The 14,146-nt window shown below is 46.9% G+C and overlaps 1 protein-coding gene across 8 annotated transcripts in view; it reads right to left on the bottom strand.

Moving 5' to 3' along the window:
* Nucleotides 1-13,195, bottom strand: part of bcam (basal cell adhesion molecule (Lutheran blood group)) — a 49,490-nt gene extending 36,295 nt beyond the window's left edge. For 5 of the 8 annotated variants that reach the window (XM_076736821.1, XM_076736823.1, XM_076736824.1 and 2 more), the window contains exon 1: nucleotides 12,888-13,085. In XM_076736821.1, the coding sequence (XP_076592936.1) occupies nucleotides 12,888-12,951 (64 nt within the window). In that variant the 5' untranslated portion in view covers nucleotides 12,952-13,085. Of the gene's footprint in view, nucleotides 1-12,887 lie in introns of all 8 variants that reach the window. The other 3 variants (XM_076736825.1, XM_076736822.1, XM_076736820.1) reach the window with 3 other exon arrangements.
* Nucleotides 13,196-14,146: the final 951 nt, after the last annotated feature.

Here is a 14,146-nt window from a genome sequence, read left to right as displayed (position 1 = left end):
CATGTGTGTGTGTGTACCTTTGTCCCTTTGCATGAAGAGGAGGCTTCTGTGAATTTGCAGGGTTGCTGAAGCTTAACTATCGACACCTCTACTATTCTGGCACCATCTCATCCACCTCCTCCATCTCCAAGCATGTGGTAATAATGTTAGAGGCGTTTGAGGATATGAAGGCAGAGCGGCGGGGAGAAAGCATGGATGGGTGAAGCGAGGCGAGGGGAGAAGGGTGGGGTTAGACTGAGGGTTGTGGGGCTGGAGGCCGTTCTTGTCTATCAGCGTCCTTCACATTTCAAGCCATTTTTCAAACGTTTGTGATCATGTGACTCCATTCATACCTGTCAGCCCGTGCTTTTCACTGGACGAGTGGGGGATGGAGAGATGAAGGAAACAAGACTGAGATAAAAGCAGACATGACGCCATTGAACTTGTTTCAATTAGATGAACTCAAAGGCTGCGGCGGCGGCGGTGGCGGCTGCTTAGCTGGACCTCCCATCAGCATCATTCATTCATTATTCATGACGCTGTGTTCAAAATCACAGGCCTGTTCTTTTTTTTTTTTTTTTTTTACCAAAGGAACAGATGACTTGGAGCATGAGTAAGCTCTTTAATTTACATGTCCAGATTTTTTTCACCGTTATGATGTGAGTGACCATTGTGAGTTTTTTCTCGGACACTGTCCTCTGACTGTGTTTGTCACCGAATGTCATTGGAGAACAGTGTGCTTTTGTAATAAGGTGGTCAGAATTACACATTCTGCGGCTGGTTTGGGGGCCCTGGGGCGAATTTTGACATTTATGGTGGGGGTGGTAAGAGGGTGTTTGAGAGGGGTTTGCAGAGGCAGGCGAAAGCATGTCCATACAGGTATGTGGCAGGAAGGAGTGAGGGGAGAAAAGAAAGCACAGGCAGGAGGAGGGAGGGGTGCGCCTGTCAAATCCAGGCAGAGGTGAGAAGAACTAAAGAACTGTGAGCTGAGGAATGTGGAAGAGGAGTAAACTAAGGTGACGGACAGGAGATGTGGAAGCTGTCTGTCATCAGCGGGGCTCCAGAATTTTCCATGACTTTAGCTCTCCATCTCCGAGCAGAAAGGTAGCTGGGGGGCAGAGCAGCCGACCCTGTATCTCCGTAATGAGCTGCAGAGCACCGGCTGAGGTGGCAGGCGAAAGCAGGGAGACACATGGAGGTAAGACTTGGAGGGAACACTCCGTCTTAAGTTTCAGCCGCCAACAAATGAAGGCAGATGGGAGTGGAGGACCCAGTAGATTGGAGACAATGTGTTCCTTAGATTAAAGAGGCATTACAGACATTTAGAACCCAGATGCTCACCACCCTCTGTTGTCATAAATCACACTACATTCATAACATTTTGCAAATAAGCGGCCACATGTGCACTAAGCAAGATATATAGTATATAAACGTGCAACCATCTTATTATGTGCACAAAGCTTAGGGCTCCTGCAGGGAACTGCCTCGACCGAGCTCCACGTTTGCACCATTTGCCCAAATTGCTGTCGTTTTTCTGTTGAGAACACATGCAGGAAGTCAGGAATAAAAACTTAAGCAAAAACAAAACTGGCTAAACTCACTGGTGGCTGAGCACGCCCTCACCAGCCACTGTGAAAAAAATCTGAACAGGAGGTCTAAGCAACACACAGTTACTGGCATTACTTAACGCGATTTCTGTAATCCAAACTCCTCTTCCCACCCACATGCATAATAACCATATGTGAAAACAACCGATAGCAGCTTTCTGTATTTTTCTGATAATTCATTCCATTTTGGATTGTACTACAAGCAAAGCAGCTGCTGCAAACAAACAGGGGCACTGCAGTGTGTCAGCGTTACCGGCTAATATGCTGTATGGGCAGACCTGTGGACCGAGCCTGGCTCAAGCTGATATGGAGGCTTGTTTCCACGGTCCAGAGCCAACCAGCCAATCATTTGGATATTGTCTCATGTTTGTACTGGAGGCTTTGGCTGCCCTCTGTGAGTCAACTGACTGATAATCCACTGCAGGGGCTCTGACCACATAGTCGAGTGGGAACAGACGGACACAAACAAGAAAAAAGAAACAGCAGCGTGAGAGAGAGGCAGGAGCAGCGGGATGTGGTGTAAGAAATCGAATGAGCGACAGCCAGAATTCGGGGAGAGAGGTGGAAATAATAGCGAGACGACAAACCAAGAACGCAGGAGGAAGTGGAAGAAGGTCAAAGTGTCAAAAGACACCAAGAAGGATGAGGAGACAGTGAAAGAAAGAAATGAGGACACTGAGAGAAAGGGGTGCAGGCGGTGTTACAAGTGAACAAATGCAACACGATCTCAAGTCCATGACCGTCCAGCTGTCTCTCCTCATCCTCAGTCACTGCCACCGTTTCCTTTGTCCAGCTCAAAATGATATCCCTGCCCAATGGGAGAAGGCAAAGAAAGAAGCACGGTGTGGGTGGGTGAAGGAGAAAGTGTCCGATAAAGGGCAGGAGCTCCTGTTCGGATGCTTGGATACAGCCGAAGCGAGGCAGGAGAGAACAGGTGGGTAGCCACGGGAAGACAAGTATGCCATTGTTTGGCTGGAACCAATGTAACCATACGGTCCACATGTCCTCGAACTGCTCCTAGCATGTAGCATCTCTCACTGATTTACCAAGGAAGTTAGCATTAGCTATAGCCGGGGGTTACTGCTGCATGGTGAGCTTTGACTTTGTTTGCTGTCATGCCGATGGTGGGCCCGGCTCGGGTGCTCTCCTGAACCGTTACACCAACTGCCCCCTAAACCAGCGCCAAACAACACACACACACACACACACACACACACACACAAACAGATGGGGCGAGGTGGGGAGTGTGTGTGGGTGAGGGGCTGCAAAAAGGGTGGAGGCAGTGGATGGTAGATTTTCTGGCTAGCTTTACCAAGCTGACTTCCTTGCCAAAGAGAGCAGGCTCTAATTCTGACAGCCTGGATCATATACCACCAGCTGGTGAACCAGGGGCCACAACCATGGCAGCACAATATGACAGAGTGCAAACAGGGAAAGACACGACGGCCGACAAGAAAGAAGGGAATGAGAACAATCAAGAACAATGAGAGTCAAGGTATTGTTAGAAGAAAATACAGGAGATAAAAGCTTGATTTTGCCCATTTCTGATCGAACATATTAACATTTTAATGTGATGTCCGTCTGATCGTCAAGAACAAAAGACCAACAAGAGGTGGTTTTTACCCATGTGAGGCCCCCTAAGTGCAGTGGTGGGCTCTCTGACAAATCTACACTCTCCCATCACCAGCTGGTACTGCCATCGATGTGGGATTGGACACACACACACACACACACACACACACACACACACACACACACACACACACACACACACCTATTTATAACCTCCGTTAAGTCCGGATTCCAGTTCACGTTGGGGTTGCAGTAATGTTCACATGCTCCTAACAGCCCTGACTGCTCCAACTGATGGGTGCCCACACACAGGGCCGGGTCCTGTCCCACACCCACAGCTAACACTCAGCTTTGGTCTCACATGCGCGCACACACACACACACACACACACACACACACACACACACACACACACACACACACACACACACTGCAGTGTTAGTTCAGTTAACTGGAGTATGCATTCCAGACACACACATACCCAGACACCCTTTCTCACAAGTATGTCCTGTATGCACACACACATCGACATAGTCAAGCACCTGCGTACTGTACATACACGTAGTCACCCATTCACGCACAATCACGCACATCCTGAAAACATCGACAAGCATCACCATTCGACACCCTCTCAGTGCGCCTCATCGTGCTGCCCTCCTCCACTCCCTTCACTCGACACCTCCTCTCCATTCCTCGCTCCTTCTTTTCCTTTCCTTCCCTCTCTCTCTCTCTCTCTCTCTTTCTCTCTCTCTCTCTTTGCTGTGTGTGTAATCAGCCCAGTATTAATACCTGCATTCCAACAGCCTACAGGAATGTCTTAACAATGTAGCCTTGTTCAGGTGCAGAGAGAGAAAGACCCCGGTGAAAAATACATTTAAGAAAGTGCTGCAGTGAGTCCTCCCGGGGCTACACCGACATATGTATGAGCTGCGGCATTTTGTGATCTGAGCTGAACACAGCTGAGCGGAGCATGCTTGGCTTTCGTGCTGCCTCTAAAAAAAATATACTCATACACACACAGAGTCCATCAGTGAAGCGTACCACCGGCGAACTGGTGTCTTTCATGCATACAGAGCATGTGGGTCCAGGAGCGTCCCACAGCTGAGCCACGCTGCTTTATCAGTGAGTGATAATTATTTGGATTTATGGCTGATTGATTTTCAATGATAACAGATTTTTTTCCTGTTTTACAAAGTGGTCCAAATTATAGATGCAACGATTTAAATATATATCACACGATCAACAGAAAATTAATCAGCTGCAGTTTCTATAATTAGGACATTTTCCACCCAGATACACATTTCCTGCTTCATGCCACTCAGTTCTGTTTAGTGTCACCGTTAAAGTGATGTTTTGAGGTTTGGGATAAATGGAGGGAGAACAAAAGGCATTTGAAAATGGTTTTAAAGACCTTTGATGAGTGTTTTTTTCAAATATTTTTTACACCAAACGATCATAATTGATAATGAAAATAACACGTAGTTGCAGCGCTAGTCAAAAATAATTATTCCAAGCAAACTGCAAGCAAAAAAATGAGTCACTGAATGTTTTGTTTTAATTGTTGCATTCCACAGAAACTTCATTACTTCCGACGTGACTGGCCTTTCTGAAATAGATTTCCATGTGGGAAAGTATTCGCATTAATATAATGATATTGATTTCCAGCCGTAAGTGGGAGCGAGACATAATGAAAAGCAGTGACACGCTGAACGCTCCATCATCCACCCCCCTCCCCTCCCTCCGCCTGTCCCCCTTTGTCAGGCCTTATTATTGAACATGTGTCCTTTCTGCCCCTGCCATTAACCAACCCCACCCTCACACAGTGCTTTCAATGTACAGGCTCACACACACACACACACACACAGAGTGCAGCACACACAACCCAAACAGCTAATTGACATGGGGAGTCGGTACATCTTTCATCATTCTCCACGGAGATGAATCTCGTGTGTGTGTGTGTGTGTGTGTGAGATGTGAGTGGGGAACGGGATCAAAGGGGGTCCTCCAAGCTGCCTGTCCGAGACCTCTCAGCCTCCCTCACCACTCCATGAGGCAGGCTGGAGAGGCCGTACAGTATGTTCAGCTGACTTCTGCTGGATAATCATTCAGTATGAATAGTCGTTAAGTAAATTCAGTCTTGCTTCTGAAACATGCCCACCAAGGCAGAATGTAAGAAGCTCTCGAGGCAAAACACTGGGGTTATAATTACTTTAGCCCTTAATAACAAGAGGCTAAACCAGTTAGGCACTCTGTAAGTCTAACATTATCCCCACAATAACTATCCATCACGTTTGTTGTTCTGCAGATTGCACAGACATGTAATTGAGAATCATTTAGCCTGATGGAGTCATAACCCAATTGAATGCTATTGATTTTGGATTAAATATTCACATGAATTGGAAGCAAGTTGTACTTTTTCCTGCTGGACTGGATCAAAATGAAGCTATGAAACTTGAGTATCGCTGTATTACCGGAACATGGACTCAACTGATGCACGACACAGGAGATCCCGCTTTGAGATTGCAGACAAAAACAAGTCTGAAAAAAAGGCACCAGCCTTAGTGGAACTGCAAAAAGAAAGTGAAAGTGCTTTCCACCGCCGTTACACCACACTGATGCAACTTCATAAATATTGTTACACCAGCAGGAAGCGACTGTAAGTCTTCTGCTTTGATTATTGTCATTAGCTGAACTGACAGTCAAAAAAAAAAGATTACCTTCCCCTACTGCTAAGAACCACCAGGGATTTCAGACACCCTGCTTCTTGTGGCCCCTTCTGCTCGGGCTGCTGTGAGGATTAGACAACACATGGTCAGGAGGATGCATGTATTTCGTGTCAGCACCACGGCAGGGATGAGAGACAGATGATGGATGCAGGGCGAGACAAAGTTAGGAGGAGAGAGACGGATGAGTGTGAGAGATACGGAGGAGAAAAACACTCCGATAAAAGTGATGATTCACAGAGCTGGGCATAAAGCAGGGTGTGGTAAAGAGACAAGCGAATCCCAGGGAGAAATGTAACTAACAGAGAAGAAGACATTGGCGCTGAAGTGAAGAACAGGATGCGACTTGAGGAGAATATTAACAGCCTGAGCGTGGTAACTTACTGCTCCACTCTTCTTTTTCAAAGTCAAGTTCACACAAGCAGAGAGGAGCAAAGGGAACTTTGCTGCTGCAGTAGTTGTTTCAGAGGGGCTCAGGTAAGCGAAACCTCAATTTAACAAAGACGAGTTATGTCCTTGGGCGAGCCGCCCGACTCGGAAGGCCTGAAAACTGACACTGGATCTGTTTGCCGATGACACTCCTGCCTGGCTCTCAGGTAACGCCGGGAACCCCCCTCTTCTCACACATGAAGTCATCGCTAACATCGAACACACCAGAGCACTTTTACTCCAAATACCACCAATGCATCTCACTCACACACACACACACACACACACACACACACACACACACACACACACACACACACACCTCCACGACCCCTCCTCCACCTCTTCCTTCCCAGCATGGAGGATTAATGTTCCCACTCCTGTCTCCCAGGTCCCCTCGGCCCAGTTAAAGCAATAAGATCTCATTGTCAAACAGTGACCAGCCTCACTGGAGAGGTTAACCACCGCTGCTTAACCATTAACTAGATTAAAGTCAGGACGGGGGGTGGGGGGGGTGGGGGGGGCACAGGAATGTCCTCTGACAGATGGGAAAAGGAGATTGGACATGAAAAGTGGTTTAAAAGAGAGAAAAGTAATCATTGTGGTTTTGGCCTACCATTGTGGCTGGTTTAAGCAAATTTGCTCACACACACGCGTGCGCTCATATGTAAACACGGTTCGTTCTGCAGCCTAGTGAACTTTAAGTCACCCTCATCTCACGGTTATCGTTATGCGATGCAGATAAGGGAGGAAAAGAATCCCTTGAGGCTCCACCGTCGTCTTTCTGAAAACACTCCTTGGGAAACAGGAGTTACTGGGTCAGAGGTGCATTCAGATATCTGCCCACAGGCTTATAATTGCGCCTCGGTAGCATGTGAAGCTTTCCAATCAGGGAGAGTAAGTTTGCATTTTCTGAGATGCAAAAAATAATAAAAATACTGAAAAAACGAAGGGACATACGAGTGAAATTACAGTTTTACTCTCCTTCCCCCACACCAGGCCGAGCCAGTGGTGTGGAAAGACATGAGGTGGTAATGGAACCCAAGTGTGTGTGTGTGTGTGTGTGTGTGTGTGTGTGTGTGTGTGTGAAGGAAGGGGGGGTTGACAGGGCTTTTTTGGAGGGGTGCATTCAACAACTGCTGCTGAGGCAACTGTTGATGTCTGAAAAGCAACAGCTTGCAGGGCTCCCAGAGGACGCTCTGCCAGCCAACAGTCAGATGGAGGGTTTAGGGTTGGAGGGGCGCAGGGGTTAGGATTTCTTCCCCACTGCCAGGAAAATGATCTCCTTGGCCACAGATCCAGGCTTTTCCATGACATTCCCCATTCCTAATTGGTATTCCTCAATCCTGACAAATTCCGCCTGTCTGATCCTCACCGCTGCTATCTCTGCCTTCATCGCTTTTGTTCGTTTTATCCCCCTTCACACGCTACTCGATTGATCGAAACAGCTGCACACAAGAGGAGTTTTATGAACGCTGTTTTTTGCAGAAGGCGCAAAACACGCAGGCCGTGATATTTCCTTGGCTGTTTTGTGACACAGATTTGCACAACGCGTGGCTTAAAAAGCTCAAGCCAACCCTGCTGCTTTGTATATTCCTACAACGAACACAGTGAGAAAATAGAGCCTCTTATCCACATCTTACTACAGCACTCTCCTGCTAAATGGATTGGCAGCACTTAACCTCATCTCCCGAAAGAGCTTTGTGAATTTTCAATTTTGCTCCAACCCCGAGTCCCCCACCGCTTCCACCACCGTCGCATGCACAGATGAGGAGACAAGGACACGCATACAGAGACATGGAGGCCTCTTTTCAAGGCTGCATTTGAAATTACCCATCGCCATCATCTTCCTCCCCTGAGAGAAGAGCAACAAGCCTGCACGGTGGCAACACAATAGTCAGCTGTAATCATCTCTCATCCCATCCCTTGATCTCTCTCTCTGTCCGTCCCGTCCTCTCGGCTTCCTTCCTCCCCGCAACTCCCACTAATGACAAGACAGCATCCTCAAAGCAACAGGCCAAACCAAAACACCTTCTAGTCAGCTTCTTTGTTCACATCTCTCTTCGTCTTTGTAATATTCATGACAATGTGCATTCTTCCCATCTATCAAACCACTTTCAATGGAGATTTAAACACAGACTGTGGCCGACATACTGGAACATATTCTCTGGAAAGTGAAATACAGAGAACATGCCAAGTGGAGGAGGAAGGTCTCTCTTATTTTAAAATCATCAACGGTGGCCATAAATCTGCTGGGGAACGGCTCTAGGGATGGGCGTAAAAAAGCAAACAGAGCCGTCTCCCACTAAAACACAGCGGGCAGTCTTCCTGATGCTACGCAGGGTTATTAAAAGCACAGTGGTCCACGCAGGCAAAGACAACATGGTAGGTAACAGCAAGCAAACACACAAGCAGACATGAAAAAACTGCTCTAAGTGTCACTATAAAGGACAGAAAAGAGAGAAGGAAAGAAGGATGTGGCAACAGACAAAGCTAAGCCAGTGAAATACGCCTTTTGTTTAAGCATGAGTACCTGCGGAAGTGTGTGTGCATGTGTGTGTAATCACAGCTTTGGCTGCAGCTCTTCTGAAGCTCTTGCGAGGATGAAAAGGAGAGGGGATAAACTTTTCCGTCTCCGCTGCGAACCCCATCATTCTCCCTAACTGACTTCAAACCAGGATTAAACACGTGCGCCCAGCCTACCATCTGCAGATGCCCAATTGCCAGTGCTGACTGCCAGCTCACCAGCCAACATCGGTGTGCTGTCAAACTGCTCTAATTGACTTTAATGCGTCATTCACTGCAAACAATAAACACTACTGGGGATGTGAGAGGCTGGTGAGCTCAAATGTCCTTCTCAGAGCTCAGTGTTTACTAAATGGACTTCCTAACACAAGTCAACCATTTATTTTAACTGACTAATGTTTAACTGGTGCCCCCTGGTTGTTCGGCTGAGTGAAACCCAATCAAACCACAAGAATGCTCCCTGGCAGTGAGCAGGCTGCAGCTTTGCACCAATAACACTGCCTCTCGATGGTGAGATGGGAGCCGTATTGTGGCCGCTTGTTTGTATGTGGATTACTGACTGTGACCTGTGGTGAGAGGAGGGTTTAAAAAGCAACAAAGGAAGCCCTTTCTATGCAGAATCTGAGGTGTGACGAACAAACATACACATTACGGTGCGAGTTCCGACGTGTCCGGAGGAATGCCACTCCATTCCAGTGCTACTCCGTCACTGTCGCACACGCTCACAAACACACAGAAAGGAATGAATCACCTCAATAGCTACTTCCCCACCATTCCAAGCCCCACTCCTCCAGAGGCCTGACTGACAAGAGGGCAAACATGGACTTGTTCTCCCAAAGAAGCCACTATCAATCTGCCACTCACTGCTAGACGAGCTAAGGTTTCCAGTGTTGCGTAACACCACAATCCTGCGGTCAGGGGCTTCTGTGCGCAGTACACATTATGTGTGCGTCTGTGTGTTAATTTGTGGCTGTGTGAGTGCACCTGCATTGGTCGGCGAGTGCGCCCTACCTGTGCATGCCTGTGAATATTTTTTTCACGAATGCAGACGCGTGTATGCTTGAAAAAGACTAACACGAAGTGCCCCAGGACAGCTGTAAAAGAGGTCCCCTGGCTTTTATCTCCTCCTGGCTAAATGGCTCTTTTTCTGGCCTAATACCATAATAATTACACACGGCCGCAGGGGGTGCACTTTTGATGCCGCGCTGGCAGGGGGGACAGAAATTAAAAGTGAGGAAATGACTGTGGGAATTAAGGCGGCGATAGACAAAGAGGCTGACGCTGCGTGTTAGACTTTAACACCTTGAACTCAGCTGATGCTTGTCACTACGATTCTTTCCACCTGTCTCTGACCACTTTGGAGTCTCTACAGTTTAGCTCAAACTCATCTGACCATTTGACTCTCCCTTTGTCTCTTTACCTTAATATCACTTTGTTCTTTTTATCCCAAAAAAACTTGCAAAAATCCAAGAGAGAAAGTAAGGCAGTGCTAGAGGTAGTGTGAAGTTACTGCTTCAATAAAATCCTCCCAAAAACTCTGCCTTTATTTCACCTCCCTCATGCAACCTTGTGACTACCTTATGAGGTTTGAAAGTTGTAATTCTTCAGCACACTAATTTTATAGAGATCAAACTTTGGACGCCTAAAATGAAGTTATATTTCAGCATGTTTCCGCTGTTGACGCCTGTGCTGCGATGGAAAAGGCAAAGGCATTCCAGGAGCGTAGAGCAGGAGCCATTTACCAATACGTCTGGGTGAGCGGGTCAAAGGGTCAGCTCGATCCTGGGCGCAGGCATGCCAAGCACTTTGGGGTGCCGTCATGCACCACATATCCATGTGTCACAACTCCGTCCATAAACGCAGTCATACATGGTTAGAAACATGTAGCCACAGCTAAAGGAGATGACACACATCTGGGTGTTATGTGTCCCCTGGTTCTATTTAGTGCACTTCCATGCTGAGGACTGTCATAGTTGGGAGTTGCAAGTGTGTGACCAGCAATTGTGAGAATGTGAGTCTGTGTGACAGAATCCCAGAGAGACCCAACAAAAGCTGCTATTATTAGACAAAAGTATGCCAGAGAGCGAGAAAGCAAGTGAGAGATTTCAGCAACAGAGGAATGTGGCAAACTTTTTCTTCAATCAACAGCAAATTCAAATAAAGTCTTTCCTGACTTCAGAGCAGCGTGGAGGGGGGAACGGGGTCGGCTCGGCACCTGGAGCTGAGCCTTTAAATCAATGCACCACAGCTGTACAGAGGGATGTGTGATCGACGCCGCATCCATCAATTACAGGGCATGTTTCAGTCGGCATCTGTTAAAAGGCTCCATGAAGAGCAGGCAGACAGCAAAGTGCAACAATTGTCTCTCAGGCCACAGAGGAGGGAGGAGGCAGTCGTAAAGGAGGATCTGGGGAATGAAGTGGTGTAAAGAGGAGAGAAAAGCTAAACCAGGTAAACTCTGAGGTGTGCGCTGATAGAAATAAAAAGCGACGTTTGTGTAAAGTGAAAAGAAATTGCTGCACATTGAAGGGCTGCAAGATCGATGAGAGAAGTACAGTACAATGATGCAGCGAGCACAGTGTGTGTGTGTGTGTGTGAGTGTGTGAGTGTGTGTGTTTGTGTGTGTGGGTGGGTGGGGGGGCAGAGAGAGGGGAGTGCCCGGCAGCCCAGCCCCGCCCTTCAGCTCATCCTGCTACAAACCACAACAGCTGGCACAGGCAAGGCATTACAGATAACTTCCCCAAAATGTTAACTAAGTATTCAAGCAAATTTGATTTTGACAAACACACACACACACACACACACACACACACACACACACACACACACACACACGAAAAACACAAATACCAACATCACAGAAGTAATCCATGGTACCTGAAATACTGCAGTGACACGAAAAGAGCTTTTTAAAGACCATGAAGTACAGCGGAGCCATAATCTCACAGGCGGTGCTAAATTCTTACAGGACAGTTTAGAGATGAAGTAAATCCTCATGCTAAACGTATGAGGCCAATAATACACTTGTGGAGCACCACCGCAACTCCTTAAGTGAACATATGCTTGGTTTTGGGCAGCCATCAGAAAACTTTTCTTTGGGAGAAGATCATATAAGGCCAGAGTCAAGTTGGATTTAAATTGGCTTAGTCTCTCTGGCAGCACCCAGGGGTGCTGAGGGTGAGGCGCACTGCCAGCAAAGGAGACGCAAATCCCGCAGATCAGACATCAAAGCGCTGGAAACTGTGCCCAGCAGCCAGACATAGCAGCATGAATGAGACTGAAGGAGACGGGCAACGTGCTCTTCAAAATAAAAGCCCCGCATTTCTCACTGATAGGGAAGGAAATATTTACGGCACTCGAAACATTGTTAAAAGCTTTTTTGTGCGTCTGGATTTACACAAAATTTACCCGTTTTCTACTCACGAATAAAACGATTTATCAATTTATGTTTTACTTTGACAGTTCGATATGTTTTCTTTAGGCTGGATCAATGAAGTGTTTGGTTAAGCTGGAGTAACACCGGCGTGCAGCAGTCCTGTGCGCCAAGAAGCGCACTAAAGTGCGGAGCTGAGACTTGCCGCAGAAGCACATGGAGCCACCGTAAATCTCTAAGTTTAAAACATCCCATCAGAAGGAGAAAACGCACATCGCTGTGCAACCTGTCGACCGCTGCAGGGGATGTTTCTTAACAGTTAGGTTACTGTTGAACAAATTGACTTGTTCGATACATGTCGGGATAAATCCGACTTCCACCTGCCATCGGCGTGTTCGGGCTTATCCGCACAGCCGGTAGCAGCTTGCTCGGCAATAAAAAGCAAACATGACCCAACTACGAAGTGTCTGATCAAGCAGAACAACTTAATGAGCCGCTTTGGACTGCGCCATGTAGCCCACGGACAGGTTTGTCCCGAGCGCAGCGGACCTGAGAAAAGTCTAAATCTGCAGCCCGAAGCCACGAAAAACTACGCAGCGCCGTGTCCAACGCGTTTTGAAGTTACGAAGAGGGGAAACAACTTAAACACGGCGGCGGAAAGTATCAGAGAAGACTTACCTTGAAATGCCCAGAGCAGCAAGGTGCACAGCAGCGACGCGCGTCCGAATGTTATCCCGTCCATGGCCGCTTCTCGAACTTTTTCAAAGGGAGAGTATTCACTTTGTTTGTGGTTGTGGAGTGGTGAGATCTGGCAGCAGCAAGTCTTCTTTCTTCTTCCAATGCTCCAAAGCTTTCTGGACTTCTCTCTCTCTCCCTCTCTCTCTCTCTCTCCCTGCAAAAGGACTGCCTCTCTCTCTCACAGACACACACACACACACACAGAAATCTGATGCTGGTGGTAGTCTTCTTGGTTGATATATTTGCACAAAAGGTGACCCCCCCTTCTCTTCCTAATATACACCCCTCCTCTCTCTCTCTCTCTCTCTCTCTCTCTCTCTCTCTCTCTCTCTCTCAGAAAAGACCTGCTTGACTAATCGCGGAGGTCTACTGGGGCCCGCAGGATTTCTTTTAAGGGAGTTAAAAGTGATTTTATCATGAGGCTCTCTGACTCATAGCAAATCCAAAAACGCGAAGTTTTCTAAGGCTGAAAAACAGAGCACAGAATTGTACAAGCTCACATTAAACTACATTATATTTTATCCCAGAATACTGCAGTTATTTTCGGAGTATTATCAGCATGACATCCTCAACAGTTTTTAAATTTCATTTCTTCTATTACTTGGAAATTATAGTATTATTACAGCACTGGAAAAAAAAACCTCATATGAGTCTTAATGAAATAGCTGCAGAATAGTTGAGAGTTGATTAAGTAGGACATTAGAGGAGATGCAATTTTGCAATTGTAGACATGGGAATTAATCCACTAGCTAAAGGCGAGTAAATTAATCTGGCAGGTTACTAATCATCCTTCAGAGGGCTCGTTCTCACCCCCAAACTAATTGGTTGGAAAAACCATCTTTCTTTTGCCACTTTGTTCCATAAACAAATTTCCTGCCCCGGTTAGACCTTTAACATTGGACAATCCCCAACCTGCAAATAAGGATTTTCATTTACGTAGTACCCAGAGGCCATTTCTTGGGAGGAGGCTAAACTGTCTGTCACTGACAGACATACCATTCATTCCTAGACATGTAATCCCTTCAGAATCAGTTTGGGTATTTAGAGGGTATGGTACAGGCTATTTGAGTATTTACAGTTCAGATATAGAGTTATCATGAGTGGCTAAGTGGCTTACTCACAATGCTATAATACCAGTCTGAGTGCATGGAGTGGGTATTGTGTGACCTATGGAGTTGATTTAGGCCAAATCCTTTAAG

The sequence above is a fragment of the Chaetodon auriga genome, chromosome 8 (genome assembly GCF_051107435.1).
Source record: "Chaetodon auriga isolate fChaAug3 chromosome 8, fChaAug3.hap1, whole genome shotgun sequence".
In the NCBI taxonomy this organism is placed as follows: Eukaryota; Metazoa; Chordata; class Actinopteri; order Chaetodontiformes; family Chaetodontidae; genus Chaetodon; species Chaetodon auriga.
This window is presented reverse-complemented; position numbering and strand designations above follow the sequence as displayed.